The sequence below is a fragment of the Thermobia domestica genome, chromosome 2 (genome assembly GCF_964235325.1).
Source record: "Thermobia domestica chromosome 2, izTheDome1.hap1.1, whole genome shotgun sequence".
Lineage (NCBI taxonomy): Eukaryota > Metazoa > Arthropoda > Insecta > Zygentoma > Lepismatidae > Thermobia > Thermobia domestica.
Window position 1 is genome coordinate 387,635,964 of NC_137455.1, and position 18,203 is coordinate 387,654,166.

At 35.4% G+C, this 18,203-nt stretch overlaps 1 protein-coding gene across 1 annotated transcript in view; it reads right to left on the bottom strand.

Moving 5' to 3' along the window:
* The window catches only part of LOC145678905 (carboxypeptidase B-like), a 44,839-nt gene extending 32,599 nt beyond the window's left edge, over positions 1–12,240 (bottom strand). Inside the window, exons 1-4 of the mRNA XM_081749512.1 lie at positions 12,077–12,240; positions 9,901–10,110; positions 4,488–4,578; positions 1,915–2,062 (exon numbers count right to left, since the gene is read on the bottom strand). Of these exons, the coding sequence (XP_081605638.1) occupies positions 1,915–2,062; positions 4,488–4,578; positions 9,901–10,110; positions 12,077–12,141 (514 nt within the window). The 5' untranslated portion in view covers positions 12,142–12,240. The remainder of the gene's footprint in view (positions 1–1,914; positions 2,063–4,487; positions 4,579–9,900; positions 10,111–12,076) is intronic.
* Between the last annotated feature and the right edge of the window lie 5,963 nt (positions 12,241–18,203).

The window sequence follows — 18,203 nt, forward strand, 5'->3', positions numbered from 1 at the left end:
GAGTGTCTATTTACTTAATTTCATGGTTCTTCCATATTAACTTTCAAATGATCGGCGACAGTTGCCATCTAATAAAGTTGATGCGTTTTGCTTCTAGTAACAATCACTTGGAAAAAGAAGCAAAAAATGCATCAAATGTGGGAGATGAATTTAGAGCACTTAAGTGGCGCATGCCTAGCACATCTTGTGCTGTTAGGGTATCTGAAACAGTATGTACCTAAAGGACGTACCTAGAACTGACAAATATATATCCCAAGTGACGACATAGAAACAAATAACTTTTAGAGTGCAAAACTGAGCCAGGTGAGGTACATAAGTGCTATATTTGTGATGCATAGTTGAAACATCAATTAGGTATAACAAGTACCTAAAACTATAGGTAGCTGAAGTACATACTTAGCACATGAATATTATACGTTTCAAGTGTCGGCTACCTAAAAAGTAGTTGGGATACCTAAATGGCACGTGCCTAGCAATCTTTTGCTATTAGAGAAGTGGCAGTAACGATTTGAGAAATGGGAAATGACAACCCTGTGTCCGTTCTTTAAATTCAGTTACGAGGGTGTAGAAACGTTGTTGTAGTGTTAATAAAGATTTTAAAAATGGTGCAGACAGTGACGCCGATTTGGAGTTCGAAACTGAAGATTACTAGATAAGTTTATCACATATTATTCGTATTATTTGTAGTCTTATACTTGTTTATATAATTATCACGTGCATTACGAATATACGATATTTTTCTGTATGAAAATCGAGAATTTTGTTCTCTGAGGTTGGCAACTCTGGTGACTGTAGATAATACGAATAAAAGAAATATCTAATTGATATGATTTTGTTCAAGGATGTTATAAAATAGAGGATCTGCCCATATGTATCTTCATCCTTTTAAAACAATGAAGCCAAAAAACAACCGAGCATCGGCACGTCTGATTGGCTACTTTCGTTTCCGCCATCTTCTGATTGGCTTCTTTCGTTTCTGCCATGATTGTTGGCTCAAAACATTGATATCTTATTGGGCGTAGTGGGCAGAGTAGGGGTGGTGAAACTGTGACGTATGGCTTCAAGATTTTGTTGTAAGGGCAGATCCTCTATTTTATAAGATCCTTGATTTTGTTTTACAAGTTTTAAACGAAATTCATTGTCTACACGACTCCTACAGTTTTCATGGGCTCCCATTGTTGCCGACTCCATTCTTATGAAAATAGCCAAGTAACAATTTAAAAGTCTCAAAGTTCTTGTAATATTACTGGATTAAACGTTATTCTTGTCACTCAAGGATATTTAAACAGTCCCTAAACTGATAATTTTAAAATCTAATTTCATTTACTTTAATCTCTAGAAAAGTCATTATTATTTTGTCGCTGTTGAGAACTTCAAACTTAAAAAAGAACTTAGTTGAATGAAAGAAAGCTTTTGAAGCCCTGGGTTGTCTATCTTATGGGTGGCCCTGGTTTATCAGAAGATTTTTTAGTAGATAAATAAATAATTATCGCTTCTCCTCGTAAAGGTATATTTCTGCAAGAAAACTATAATTTCCATTCTTTATCCAACTAGATCTCTCATGTAATGGCGTGATAACCTGTGCATATAGTTTTGAATCGAAAACTGTTATGATCAATGTTTAATATTGGTTTATTTCTTATAGACAAGCTCGCAGCTACGGAATGGCCAGGGAGAGCTGAGCAGACTACTAAGGTATTACACGAACATTCATTAAGTGCAACTGAGGAAAAAGTCTTGGAAAACATCAGTCAGGATTCCAACTACTGGATTCAAACTTGAGACTTCCTAATTGATGTACAAGAAGGCCAATCTTTATACTACGTTTGTTCAATTGATTATTAAATAAAAACTTTGAAGTAGAAATGAGAGATACAATTTGATACTGAAGATCTGTTTGTGGATTTTGCCTACCTCCATCAATGAAGAATCCTGGATTGGTTCCATTTCCTCCTGAGATTTTGATTACCCTCATATCTCGGCCTTCGTAAGTCTCACCGATGGACACCACTGATACCAGATCGGGATAGGATGCAGCCAGCTCATCCAGATATGCATTGATCTGAAAAATTAGAAATTTGAGTAGAAATATTTATCTTTCAACACTGATAGACATATCATTAGGATTAGGATTAGGAATTAGATTTCTGCCCTTTCGACAACTGCAGCCCTGTTAGCCGTCACGTATGAGGGATGGCGTCTCTCTACTATCACACTACCCAGTGAATTGGGGAGGAAGAAAGGAAGGAAGCGACCTGGGACCATTATGGTAGGTACAATCCCAGTATTTGCCTATGTAAATGAGGAAAACCTTACTAAGGATGGCTGACCTGAAATAGCTGTTACACTTTTTTTTTACCAAGTGTCCCCACCAGGAATCGAACCCGGGACCGCTCGCACTAAAGGAGATATTGTTAGCAGCTACGCTACGCGGGGCCACTGATAGACATGCCATTTCAATATTGTAAAAGTATATTGCAATGGGAATTTTTAAAAAAATAAATATAACTGATTTAGAGATATGTCATATCGGGACATTAAGCAAACCAGAGAAGGTGCTGAGAAGGTGTTGAAGTTTCCTGATGTTTCTCAAATCATGCCCGAACAGGTCTGGCTCTGAATTGGCGCATTCAGATCTTGGGAGACTGTGTAATTCTTAGATAAGAATATTTGTACAGTCCGCAGCAATAAAACCTGCAACATGAGCATTTAGGTTTATTGTGAAACTACACATAACAGCGCAGGGAATCAACATAACGTCTAAGTGGCACGAATCACGACAGGATAACCCTCAGCATTCTCCCTTGCAAATTTATTTTGGAGCAAAAGACTTTGTCGTTTCACAATAAACTTACATGCTCATGTTGCAGGTCTTTTGCTGCGGACTGTACCACAGCATGCACCCGGACAAAATGAAAGGAAGAATGGATAGACTTTTCCGGAAATAAGATAAACAAAATCAAGCAAATAAAACCTACATACAGCAACAATATTTTGTGTTGTATGGGGTCCTATAATGTAGGACTCCTACTAGCCTGCTTCCTAAGATATTAGTTTGCTTATTTCTGTAGACCAATATAGGATGCTAGGTTCTACATTAGGTCCATAAATTACCATATAGCATATATTCAAGATAGGAAAACAGCGACAATTTGTCATTGACAAAGGAAAGCTGGACAAATAACCTTCAACAAGTTATGGGTTCATCAAACCTAAAACCAGCTATGTCAGGAATTCATCCTTCGAGAACGATTATACTGTAGGGTCAATGGGAAACCACTACCGCCCTCATGTTTGGAGGTAGGAAGCAGGGAGTACAGAGTACATCGGTTTTTGATCATCCACCAATGCCAAACGTTGTTGTAGACAAGTAGAAAGACTCTATTACCCTCTTCTAATCATCGATGATTTATTTTTTATATTTTTCGTGCATTGTGTTGGTAGCGGTGCTGAGAGGTTCCCAAATTTCAACTCGGCCAGAATGTCGAATTTATGGAGCTCTACTAGGGTTTTGTAGATTCATTATCGCATTACTTCTTTGTTACGCGAGTTTATGAAGTTTTTCTCCTTCATTTTCGCAATACCTGCTGCGCTTTATATTTTATTTTCTAAAAAAAGAAAAAAGAAGAGGAAAATTATAAGTAAACTTACTGTTAATGAATTTCGGACTGTTTCCATTTTGGGAGTGTTCTATCACATATGATACAAATAGTTCGAATGATTGACTTCAGAACCAATGTACTCAATATACGAGTATGCCTTCGGTTGATTCAAATATTTTCAGAATAGAATGTATGGAAGAATATTGGCAAATATTTAATTATTAGTCGCTTTTATTATGGTGCTTAGCCTTCAGAGTTTTAGATGAACTGGTAACGGGGACCAAATTGTTGAACGTTCCTAGTGTTTGGCGCAGCTAACGACGATACCATGTTTTGAAACGAAGTACAATTGATCAACTACGAAGAAGAGTAGTCCTATTGATTTATTCCGAAGGCATTATTTTTAGGATTCTTTCCTTTGCAACGATGTAAATCTCTCTGATTACTGTTCCATGATATATTTTAAGTCACTTTGACTTAACCCAGCGGCACTGGCACCAAGTGTCACAGACCCGTGTCACCTGGTTTTGTAGCCTCTTACTAGTAGCTGCCCGTTGGTTTTAATTGGGGGGGGGGTTCAAATTGAAAATTTTATTTTTCAATGGACACTTGTTGAACATGATTTATTACCTTGTGATAACAAAATAAAATTATCAACAAAAAATTTAAACAAAAATTATTAGGTGTATTTAAAATTTAACAAATGGGTCTGTAGGAGTAGGTACCATTGCTCAAATCACATTAACAGGCGCAGTGCCGCCGGGTTAAGCAGAATGACTAAATTAATTTTTGTAGAAATACTGCGATTAGTATGCCAGTAAATTTAAGGGGAAAAGATTTTTCATAAATACGATCATCTGCTTTTCTGTTGATTGTATATCTTACCTCAGTATGAGTATAATAAGCATCGAAGGTGATGCCCTGCCTAGGAACAGCTTTTCTTCGTAAAAGTGATTTCCGTTCTTCCTCGTCCCATCTGAAATGTAATAAAAGTTTGTGACAACATTTTATGGAAAACTTACTGTAACATGCTAATATGGTTATTGCTCTGAAAATGTGAACTTTCTTGAGCAGAAACTTTGGTAATTATTGCAAAATCTACTACTTTGAAATCGTATCTAATTATGAATGTTTGAGCATGAAGAGATTTTCAATTTCACATAGTGTGAGCTAAATTGAGATATATTTTCTACAGCTTATCTGTTACACATATTTTTTGAGGAAAGAAATCTGAGAATCACTTTACATTTGTCGAAAGAAGAGCGATCATTCCTTAATAAGCATCTTTCATCATTTTATTCCTTTGATTTTTACCTCTATTACGCAACTAAATATTGCTTTTGTGTGTCTATTTTTAAGTTCATATGTCTCTCTGTTCCACGACAGCATGGAGACCCGGGTTCGATTCCCGGCGGGAGCTCATGTGGTTGGGATTCCACGTTAATCAGTAGGTCCACGTCTCATATAGCCTTGCTGCTGAAAGGGACGTTAAACTCAAAATCAACTCAACTCCACGACAGTATGTGTAAAATGATCTGATTTTAGTGGAAATGCTGGGTGCTTTCTTTCGTATGTGTGCTTTTTGGAAATAAGTCTATTACAAATGTAACCATGGAAGTTCTGTCACTTTTTCAGCCACCACCTTCGAACATCGATATGTCACCTAAGACGTACCTGGAAGATCAAAAATAGTCCCCATCAGCATTCACGACCTTCTGCCAACGTTCTGGAAGACCATGGATTCCATCACGGTAGAAGTTGGTGGGCCGTGAAGCGAACAATGTATCAAGTGCATTTTGCACCTCTACTAGGGATTTGAACTGGCGCCTACGAAGGTCATTGCCCAAGGAAGGAACAGGTGATAACCGAACGGTGTAATGTCCAGGGAGTATGTCGGATGAAATAGTGTTTCCCAACCAAGGCGTAGAATGGTGTCCCGGGTCATCCTAGCCACGTGGGGCTTAGCGTTGTCCTGTAACAGGAGGAGTACTTTGCTATTCAGAAGTGCTGGCTCCAGAGTTTTGAGTTTTGAGAATCCCGCGCCAGCCGAAAAATGCGCTGTGATTTATTTTCCTAATGCTAAAGACTTGAAATCGAGTGAAACCCATCGTCAGATTAGTGAAGTGTATGGAGAAAACATTATGAGCGAAGGAATGGTACGGAAATAGGTTATAACCTTTAAAGATGGCCACACTAATGTCCATGATGAGGAACGAAGTAGGCGATCTTCTGTCATCACTGAAGACTTGGTGCAGAAAGTTGACGGAAACGTGAAAGAGGACAAACACTTTACGATCACTATCTGATAGTTCCCTTAAGGTTGGTGTAAAGGGACAAGTTTTGCCAATAGATGTCACTACAGTCTTCGTATATCTCTCATGTATTTTTTACCTTTCACGAAAATTTACAATTTCTCTTACATATTTCGACCTAGAGACTTCGAACTTTTGGAGAAGGAACTTCATAACCTATCGAAGGCAACAATCCGTGCCGATTTCTTATTTTGAATTTTCTTCATTGTTGAAAGAGTTATATTGTTAAAGATTTGGATATCCATTTCAATAAACAGGCGATTTCAACAATGAAGAAAATTCTAAATAAGAAACCGGCACGGATTGTTGCCTTCGATAGGTTATGAAGTTCCTTCTCTAAAAATTTGAAATCTCTAGGTTGAAATTTGTAAGAGAAATCGTGAATTGTCCCTTTAAACTAACCTTAAACATTTGAAGAAGCATGTGCGTGGTAGCGCTACGACATCGATGATGAGGTCAAAACGGCCGTGTTGCAGTGGCTGTCAAATCAGGCGACAGACTTCTATGGGGGTGGTATTCAAAAGCTTGTTTTACGATACGATAAGCGCCTTAATATTGGTGAAAACTTTGTAGAGAACTACTAGCTGAACCTGCGCTCTCTACACAGCGCATCATTAACATATGAGCATGAATCTCCTTCTCAAACCTCACAACATCTGTACATATTCCTTTGAAGACACAAGTGAAGGACATCTTGATAAAAATCGGCAAGGGGTACCATAAAGGGGATATTTTTTCGATTATTTTTTCAATACATCGCATCGTTTGCAAGATTGAGCCTACTTCCGGATGGAGTTTATAATTCATCTATTATCTGATCAGTGTTTTCTTTCTTCTTGCATGCAGTATGTAATAAGCAAATACATTACACACACAATTAATTATGTCAGTGATATATTGTGTTCATTGGGTAAAACACTCCAAACAATAAAAATTCATCTTAGCCTGGAGAAATGGTTATTCTTCCTTTTTTCATTATCATATAAATGTAACCAAGTAAGTTGTGTCGCTTTTCGTGGAGGTTTGTATTCCACACTGCGAGCTAACCCCCTCGTCATATAGACATGGCAATGATCATGGAGCTACAAAGATGGAACAACCGCCACTTGTAAGCTTTTGCACAACTGAGCACAAAGAAAACCGGACCTAATTGCTGTTACATGCATAGTTTTTGAGATCTAGCATGAAGTATATTCAAACATTTAAATTTTTCCGGGCTACGACCATTGTCACGCACGTGCTTTCTTTGCGTTTTTACCATGTCCTTCCTTTTTCTTCATGTAATATCAGTCATGATTTCTTTTTTTGCAATAGTTTATTCACGTCCAGAATTACTTTGTGGCCTAAGCAGCAATTCTAAAGAATTTTGCCCTTCTGAGATATTATGCATCAATAATGGCATCAAAATCACAAACTTCAACTTTCGGACCCCATAAATCTACAGTGGTAATAGTATCATAGCTGTTGATATTTCTGCAGACTCTTTACATGTAATACTATTCAGCACAAAACTTATGAACCCCCCACTTTATGCCATTCCAAAATACAATCCTTTTAAAAGTGTAATTTACTGTACTTTTTCTGGTAATTTCATGTATTGGTTTGCAACCCTGCATATTTATTTAGAAGCAAGAGTATATATTCTCTGCGTACCTCAGTCTCTCCTGTAAACATTCATTTTTGTTTGGTGTTCGTCTAATTCGTAGGTCCTCAGCAATTGCAGTTTTCGTAAACACTTGAAAATGCCAAAATTGGCACTACACCGACAACAAAGATGTCCGCCATTCAGGAACACTTGTAAATATTTTTTTTCTAGCAAATCCATATCCCTCCGAATACGCCTCATTGCGTCTCTTGAAGCCTTTCAAATTGCGAGCATTCAAAGAGTTTTGCCACTCAGATTTAAGCAAAACGTCTGCAATGTCCGTCAACCCGCCATACATAACTCCTCTACTGGTTGCCTAACCGTACTTTCGGCCTACAACAATGTTAATCTTATGGGCTCAAAACGGCCCTTAAAATGTTGAATAGAAAAATGAAATGAAATTTTTGAGTTTTACGTCTCACAAATGTTGAATAGAACAATAACAACACGATTTTTGAATATTTGAATGAGAACTGAACAATACACAAAATTTTTAATTGATCAGTGAAAACGGCATGTTTCTAGTACGTGTGGTTGTGACTCCTAATTTCTTGAACCGCTCGACCGATCTCTATCAAATTTTTGACATAGAAGCGGTTCTGGTCTGGGAGTGTTTTAGCTATTTACTTTGACAGTAGAACTTAGGGGAGAGGCAAGTGGGGAATTATAAAAAAATAAAATAAAACAATAACTAGAACCAAACAACCAATCTCGATCAAATTTTCAACATAGACAAGGTTCGTACCTGGGGTGTTTTTATCATTTTACTTTGATGGAGTAACGAAATGGAGGGGGAGATATGTTAAAATCAATATAAAGTGACTATGTTCATTAGTTAATAACTCTTGAACCACCCGATCGATCTCAATCAAACTTTCAACACAGATAAGGTTCGGGCCTGGGATGTTTTTGTTATTTCATTTTACCGTGCAATGTAGAGGAGGGAGAGATATATGTAAAAAAATAAAAATAAAAATGACTGTCTTTGTGACTTTATCACGCTTAAACCTCCCGTCTGATATTAACCAAATTTTCAACATAGATGAGGTTCGGACCTGGGATGGTTTCTATCATATCACTTTTACGGTAGAACTTAGGGGAGGGAGAGGGGAGAAGAGAGAGTTATTAAAATAAATAAAACTTAATAACTTTTGAATCACCCGACCGATCGCGATCGAATTTTCAACATAGATGAGGTTTGAGCCTGGAAAGTTTTTTTAAATATATATTTTCACTATGACGGTAGAAACTAGGGGAGGGGAAGGGAAGGAGAATATTTATATATAAAAATAAATAAAACAACTCTTGAACCACCCAACCAATCTTGATTAAATTTTCAATATAGATGACGGTCGGACCTGGGATAATTTTTGCCATTTAACTTTGACAGTGCAACGTAGGGGAGGGGGAGGAGGAAGCTATATGTAAAAAATAAAAATAAAAGTGACTGTCTTTGTGACTTTATCACGCTTAAACCTCCCGTCCGATATAAATCAAATTTTCAACATAGATGAGGTTCGGACCTGGGGTGGTTTCTATCATATCACTTTTACAGTAGAACTTAGGGGAGGGGGAGGGGAGAAGAGAGAGTTATAAAAATAAATAAAACTTAATAACTCTTGAACCACCCAACCGATCTCGATCAAATTTTCAACATAGATGGGGTTCGGTCCTGGGCTGGTATTTATCTATTCACTTTGACGATAGAACTTAGGGGGGGGGAGGATTTAAATAAAGAAATACTGCTTTATGACTCTTGAACCACCGGACCGATCTCTATCAAATTCACAACCTAGATGAAGTTTAAACCTGAGATGTTTTTTTTATATATATATCACTTCGACGAGAAGGGGGAGGGGAAACACATTTTAAAATGATCGGAAATTATATTAGTGTCGAATCCATAGTTTTCGGGGTAGCTGAGATGAAGAGTGACACTTCTTATACCGTTTAAATCAAAATTCAGCCACGCAACTTGGGGATATATATATGATCAAAAGGACCAATATCAGTGTCGAATTCATAGTTTTCAAGGTGGCTGAGATGAACGATGACACTTCCGATGCCGTGCCCAGCAACATGGGAAAGGGAGGAGGATATATATAAAAATAATGGAAAATGACCGACATCAAAGAGCGCTTTAGTAATAGTACAAAGTGACTTACTAACGGAAGATATTACTATTTTTGTTAATTTAACCCAGCGTAACGGGTAATTGAAGCTAGTAATGAATACAAAAACATTTATATTAGTTGAAACAGATAAGATTTGTCTGTACTAACGAATTGAGCAAGTAACACAAGAGAGGCAGTGAAATAATGAACGTTTGGTATATACTTACTTCTTCACGTCTGGGATGTGGACTTTGTGTGGAATGTGATGCTCTTCTAGAACCGTTAGAAATGTTTTCATTTTTTCAGGGGCAACCATTATGTCGACCTCCCTTCCAACTATTGGCAGAGTCCAAAAGTCGAATCCTACAGCTCCATAGAAAGGTTTTAGTAGCTCCTGGGTCTTAGCATCCTTCACAGGCAAACGGAGCACTTGGTACCTGAAAAATAATGATTTGTTAATGAGAAATAGTAATAGTAATAAGTCTTATATATATTAAAACACACACATAATATATATATATATATATATATATATATATATATATATATATATATATATATATATATATATATATATATATATATATATATATATATGTGTGTGTGTGTGTGTGTGTGTTCCGGTATGACTCTAGAACGCATGGAACAATTCTAGTCAAATTTCCTACACATATTACTTACGTTTTGGAAAAAATACTATGATGGTAAGACCAGAGGAATGGGAGGGGATGATATATAAAAGTAACCGAAACAACAGATTTTAGCGTGGAATCAATAGTTTTCGTCGTTACAATGGTTAATAGTTTACGTTGATTAGAGAAAGTCCTGGTGACATTTTTAAGTTCAAGTTTAGGCCAGGACGGGCATAGCAGGTAGGCCTGGAACTGAGAAGAGGATTGATAGTCATTATTTATTCTGTTTAGCTCTTGATCTTTGATAGGGGCATGCCAATCGTGTTGCTTGCCAAGTGGAATAAAAAAAACGCGGTGCGTAGCAGGACGCATGTAAAATTAATCGAAAACGACCGATAAGGCTTATTAGTGCTGAATCCATAGTTTTCAGGGTCTGTGAGATGAACAGTGACACTCTCAATGCCGTTTAAATCCAAGTCCAACCCTATCAGAATAGCGGTGAGGAAGATGCCAATGAAGTTGGCAATTTCCCACACGTACCCGAGCGTTTTCGAAGTTCCGGTTTTAATAAGGGAAAAGGGGATAATTTTATAATCGTTTTTGTCACATTGAAATTGACGTTGTCTGTTGTTTGTAATCGCATCACGGAAAAACGCCTGATGCATTTCAAATGAATTTTGGACGCATTTGAAATGAATTAATACTCACCTTAAGCTGAGCTTTTATCATCTCATCTTAGTTATAGAGCGTATCGTAAGTGGGTAGAAGATTCAAAATTTGCCAAAAATAGAATATGTTATTATCATTATACTTTCCTGAAAAGCGATTTCTAAGGGGAGAAAAAAAGAGTTCAAATATTTTCCTAAACACATGCTCCCTGTGCCAAGAACGGACATTTAAAATAATAATAATAATAATAATAATAATAATAATAATAATAATAATAATAATAATAATAATAATAATAATAATAATAATAAATTAATTCCCTTCTGACTGTATTGTTAGCATATGCTCATTGGATGCGGGAGAAGCGATTCGATTCCCCCGCAACGCAAAACAATATTTTTTTTTAAGTTTTCGTTTAATATGTAAATTTGAAATATTTAATAATGTGACGTAATGCTATTTGAAAAATACAATTGTATGTTGGGTTGGCAACAGTTTTAATCTGGTGGTATTGCAGAGTATGTCAAATCATGTTTCATTGTCAATGTTTCCATTGCATGCAATTTCAGTCTTTTCTTATCTATCACTTTAAAATTTGCAAGAAAAATGGTTAACATTGTAGATATCATACACAGAGGCTTGTTTAAAGGAGATACACTGGATTTAGCCACCTTTCTGTTGAGATCCATTTTTTGAATCAAAAGATCCAATATATTTCAGTGAAAAATTTTGTTGTAGGCCTTATATCTGGAGCACTATATATATGTAGTGTAGCCAAACTCATACTATCACTTAACTCAGTGTGATGTCCTTATCCCGGAAAAAATACGAAAAGTCGTTTAAGGAGCCGTTCAAAAATTTTGGGGCCACTGATCCACAAACTAATCATTGGCCAAGATCGAAATCTTTTGATCGATTTTTTGGATCATTGCTAAAATTCTTGTACACGGAATAATTTGGTGTGTACGACCCTTGCACAATTGACAAAATCACACAATCACGAGTATATCTCCCATCACAAATACCCTCAACCTGCGCCTATTTTATAGAATGTTTGTTTGTCTTAGTTTTGTATTATAACAAGGATGAATGATTTTCTTACCCAATTCCATTATTGGTTAGAACACCTCCGAAGGAGGCCAAGAGCAAAAGCAACAGAACCTTCATTTTTACAACTGAAATTTTAATTCTGTGTCCTGTGCTTTTAAACTCTACGGCCAGGTACAGTTATCTAGAAATCACTGTCCTGTTTTTTTTTTTTTTCAACAAATTGTTTCTATGCAATTTTTTTCTTTAATACTTGAAGAGATCAACACCAGACTAGTCTTCTTTTGAAATAATTGAAGTGATTGTTTAAAGTAATATATTTATAGGTTAGCAATCAAGTATTGAAAGATAAAGAGTCCTTAGAATTTATTGTCAATAAGACCTTATCTACCGATTCCAAAAATCAAAAATAGATAATTTTTTATCTATTTTTAATCAATATTGTTTCTTTTTTATCCTTCAGATACATTTAAAGTTTACTTAAAACTGAACATTTATTTTTTGTTGTAAGAATTTTCAACTTAGATAATAGGAAGACTGAAATCTGATCCAAGGATATAAGTTATGTTAAATTCTCCTCAGTCGTTCATATGCACTTCAAGGCATTGCAAGATTTACGTCTCAATTGAAAAGATGGTCCTCAGCTAGATGAAACATATAAAAATGAAAATACTGTACAAAAGAAGTTGAATTTTTAGTACTCGTTTTTCAAGGCCATCATTTGTAGAGGCAGGAGGGGAACTGTCCCCTCTTCTGAGTTTGAGGAAGACATGCATTTTAATAAAATGTATACTAATATATCAACAAAGAATGTGAATATTTTGTCTGTGAACAATCTAGCCCCTGGCAAAATCTGAAATTTTGTTAACATTTTACCACCCTCTTGTGACTACTAGCACTATCACAGATCCCGGAGAGATGAGGGGACATGTCTTCCCAATTTTGGAAGTGAGGGGAACTGTCTCTAACAATAATCCGATTTGAAATGTAATTTTTGGGGAGAAATGTGATGATTTATGTCCGACAGCCACAAATGAGATGAAATTGATATGCTTTAGCTTGTTTTATTTTTTGAAAAAAGAATCGTATTCTTTAATATTACAAACTGAACTTTGTGTACTGGCGCGTGTAGGTCACACCAATCTGTAATACCTAATTTCGCTCCTGCTACTTGGACACAAATTGCAATAACCGACAGAGGAGAATATGTCTCTCTCCTCATGCTGGGAAATAGTCTCAGCTGCAGATATGAGCACAAATCCAGAGCAAATGTGGGGACATGTTCCACAATATTGGAACTGGGGAACTCCCCCCAATAATCCGCCTTGAAAAGTATCTTTTTGGGGATACATCGCCTGGTATTTAATATACAACAGATTCACCTCAGAAATCAGGTTCATCTACCGTAACATGATTCTCCCCCGACAATAAGCCTCAAATTTGCTCGCCTCTTAATGCTGAAGACAACTCTGCTCCCCTGATCCTCTACAACATTGTTTTTCAACTTCATAAATATTTTGAACATCCTTAAAATATATCTTATCGGAACGGTCTTACACCCCCCCAATGTTGAAGACAGATTTGTGCCGCTGACTATTTGTCATTCTTTTAAGCTGTAACTTATCACTATTACTATCAACAGTGTCTATGTATTATATGTCGTACTGTACAAGTTGATCTTAAAACGGCAGAGATTAACATTTACAGCTGAGCTGAAGGAACAGTGATTTATGTTTCTTCCGACTGTAATAAGGAGAGAACAATAATAGAAAATATGGGACTAATTTTATTCCCCCGGACATCACGCCCAATATGAAATAACCCACCTGATATTGTAATGAGATCTTAGCTCAACCATATCACAGAATAGCTCGACGTTCTTTTGTTTCCTCCTGCATTCCTATCCCACCAATGATTATACTTTCATTAATCGCTCATCTATTTTAGCGTAAGGGGTAAAAGTAATAAACAAATAAATAAACTAAAAAAGGCTATACGCTCAAAAGAGATGGAGAACAAGTAATTGTTTTGCCTTTGATGTAAATCAGTCAGTTCCATTTCGCCGATCAATGGAATGGGCTTTTACACTCAGAGAAGCAAGAAAGGAAACAGTGAACAAAACAGGGGGGGAGGGAACAAGGTAGTGGATTGGTGAAAAAACAAGTGTTGGCAGTGTACGATTAGTCAGGAACCCACGAGCAGTGTTCGTAATTTGAGGGAAATTTCGTAGGTAAATTTATCAAAAAAGGAAAAAGGGAATTTTCGACAAAACGTGAAAGTCCAGAGAGATTCTTGCGATGACTGATTGACTAATATAAATGTTTAAAATTTTCTTTGTTCTTCAGAAATAAAACAATACCATATCAATTGTGTGTGTGTGTGTGTTCAAATAGCATAATTTACACCTTTTGTTGGTTGGGTATGTTTCCGTGTTTCTTTTTTTTTGGTAAAAAGTGAAGAAAAAATTAAAGATAATAAGTAGAAGGAATAAACAAATGTGATAGACACTTCTTTTCTGTTATAAGAATTGGACACTCAACAAACTAGGGAAAATTTGATACGAAAAGGGAAAATTTTGAGCCAGTCGAGGGAAATTTTCTTACGGAAACCTATTTACACTGCCCATGAGTAAATGTGATTGCAAATGCATCGACTATGTCTTATTTGACTGTAATCACTGTGTTCTATTAACGCGTGGTGTATCCATAAAGGTACCAAATAAGGTAATGGTATTTTGGATAGGCTATTGTGGCTCATGAGTGATATAAGGACATTGATTTATAGTTTCATGACCCCTGCAATAACAGGAGGAGATTTTTCAGCAGTCGCTTTTATCCCTCCTCACAGGTTTCCTCAAGTAACCATTTCATTAGGGTGGCCCTCTAAGTCATCGCATTTGCACTAGAATAGAGGAAGATAGTAAATTCCTTCCCCAATCGAACTAGAGCCTTCTTTTTGCATGTAGATGGCTTATCGATACGTCGCGTCACCACGTAAGCATCTATATGTCACGTTTAATCACCTTTCTTTAACAATCATAGTAATTCTACTACAAGAAAACTTCCATTTTTGTTTGCTATGATGTGCTCAGCGCATAGGGGAAGGAAGACCAGTTTTTGGTTATTTTGAACATATTTCATATTTAAGATTTCTATCCAGAGCTTAAAAGAGTCCATTCAAAGCTTAAAACAGTCATGCGCAGAAGGAAAAAAATAGATCAAAAGATTGCGATCTTGTGCAATAATTAGCTTTTGGAACAAGGGCCACAATATTTTTAAACGACCCGTAAATCCAGTTTCCGTATTTTCTACGGAAAAAGCACACCATACTGAGTTAAGTGACAGTTTGGGTTTGGCTACACTGTATGTAGTTCTCCAGATAAAAGGCCTACAAGAAAAATTTTGATTGAAATATATTGATCCAAAAACAATGTTAACTTCTGCACGTACTCATCCATACCATACAAACTTCCTTTCTTTTTCTCTACAACTTTGCTTGATTCTATTGTGCTATGAACGCTCATCTAACTTCATAACTAAAGGCTTAAATTATTAAAGCTTATAAGTAGCAGACGCTAATTATTTCTGATGGATTTTATGTCAGTGCTACTGACTTTTCGACAAATGTTATTATTGACTGCTAATTTTAACAATAATAAACCCTAAATAACAGTACAATTTTTCTACTCGTTTCAGGTGGTTGCTGGAAACAACTTCAAAATATATTCAGAAATATAAACAGCCCAAGGACCTTTCTTTGAAAATGTTTAATGTCCATCGAGAGTCCAGCCTTTTAAACTTCATTACCAAAATAAATTCAATACTTTTAAAATTTTATTTAACGTTTTACATTTTTTCACATAGTTTTTCTTAAAGCATTTATATATCTTAAAATAAACTCTATTAACTAAACTGAGATTTTTGAAAAATTTCTGAAAAAGGTAAATTTCATATTTTACCTTTTTTGTACAAGCAAAAACCATTTTGAAATAGTTATCCTAATAAAAAAAGTGTTTTGGTTAGTTCAAAGTTACTTGTTATTTGAACAATGAATATAAAAATGTTATGCCATTTTGATTAGCAGTCTTGTTTTTTTTCCTTATCGGTCTGATAATTTAATAGTGTCAATTGTATTCTTTCAATTAAATGCACCGAGTGAAGTGTATAATTTGACGGATATATTGCATTGCCATCAGAACATTTTTAAAAGAATTAATCAATAGTATGAAAGATGATAACCTATATTGCAAATTAAACAATTCTAAATTTTAAAAATATACATCTAAGAGGTGAAAGCCACGAAACTTTAAGTGAAAAAATTGGTGCAGTTTCTTTCTAAAAATTCACTACGTAGTAAATGATATGGAATAATCGAGCCAGTGAGGTGAACAAGCAATTTTCTCGCTTCGTTTCAATCTTGCACTCCAGCATGAAGAATAGATTTTCTATGGAATCTTTTCTGTTCCAGCAGACGAATACTAGATTGCTATTAGTGATGGATAAATTCCAGGGAAAATATTTTTTGGGAATATTTCCTGGGAATATTACCGAGAAGATTCCCCAAAATTGGGAATATTCCAGGAATTTATGTACAAACACAAATAAAATTGCATTCTATTACTATATTATGATTTAAAACTAGAATTAGTTTTATCACAGTATACTTATTACTGTCGTTGCCATAGGATTATTTATAATATATATTCTGAACTGTATTATGTTATTTTATTATTATTTTATGCTATTTAGAGACTACAAATAAATGTATGCTTACTTATAGTATGTTTTATGCGAGTAAATATGTAGGAAAAACATTTAATATAGAATATCTGCATACCTTTACACCACTAAACAGTTTAAATTTATATGTAAGTGGATTTTCTAAACTTGACAATACTACTAATATTATAATCATATTAAATGTTAGACAAATTAGGTTGCTATCTGCCGGAAAATATACGTAGTCTATCGAAAAATCGTAAGGTTGCCAGTGTATGGGATGGCATATATACAGAATGTTGATTTTAGGTACACTGTGTTTTGTTACTGTGTTCTTACTGTGTACTATTAAATCTCTAATTTAAGAAGATATGCTATTTTGAATATACACGGTGTTACAAAAATTCGTCAACAAAGCTTGGTACTTGAATACACACGTAAAACGAAGCAAACAAATCCTAATTAACACAGGTACGGAAACACCGGTACTAATAAAACCGCCTGAGAAGCAACCATAAGTTTGATATGTAGACATTACATTTTAAAAGAATATGTATTTACGATTACAGAGATTTGTTTATTCAATATCTGATTCTTTCTCAGAACAAAATTCAGACCAGACACAGCAGATAGACCGACATCTATTACTGACGGTGGTTCGGGGTGTATTGATAGTACTTCACCTCTACCACTACAGACTTTCTAGATTACAAACTGGTTTCTTTTGATCATTTATAATTTAGAACCTTCCTACTTTCTAGTGCAAATGGAAACGGAAATTTAAAAATCATATAATTAATTAGTTATATAAAGTACAGTCAACGAATTTCAATTTTTAACCTCCAAATTATTTAAAACCTAGAAGTAAAGGATAATAAACGAAAATAAAGTAATTCGTCACATAGTTCTTATAATTTAGAAAATAAAACAAAGAAATGGATATAAATTCCTTTCCGGAAATTTACGTGCCAGGGAAAAACCCGGGAATATTCCCATTTTTATTTTCCTTCCGACCGGGAATATTCCCACTGCCCATCACTAATTGGTATCTGTAACCATATGTTCGTCCGAAAATGTCTGGTGCTCTTCATTGTTACAGTTGACATGACCAAGCTTAAGATTGTTACCTAAGCGTTGTAATGGGATAAGTAGGTACATTATCCCACGGATTAGATTATGATTTATTTACTTTTGTCACAAAAAACAATAACATATGTTCTTGTGGATTTTTTGACAAGTTTAACCATTAGTTATGTCAGGTAAAGTTAATTTACTTATGTTAAGTTTCCTGCTAATATGATCTGACACTTTATAACAAAATGTTTTTATAATTTTGTGTAATAAATTTTGTGAAATTAAACTATAGTTAAACTACTTGTAAGGGATAGTTCAGTATAGTTTATCTCGAAATCCAATAGAAAATGGCCATTAGAAACAACTAGCCATAGGGGAACAACAATATTA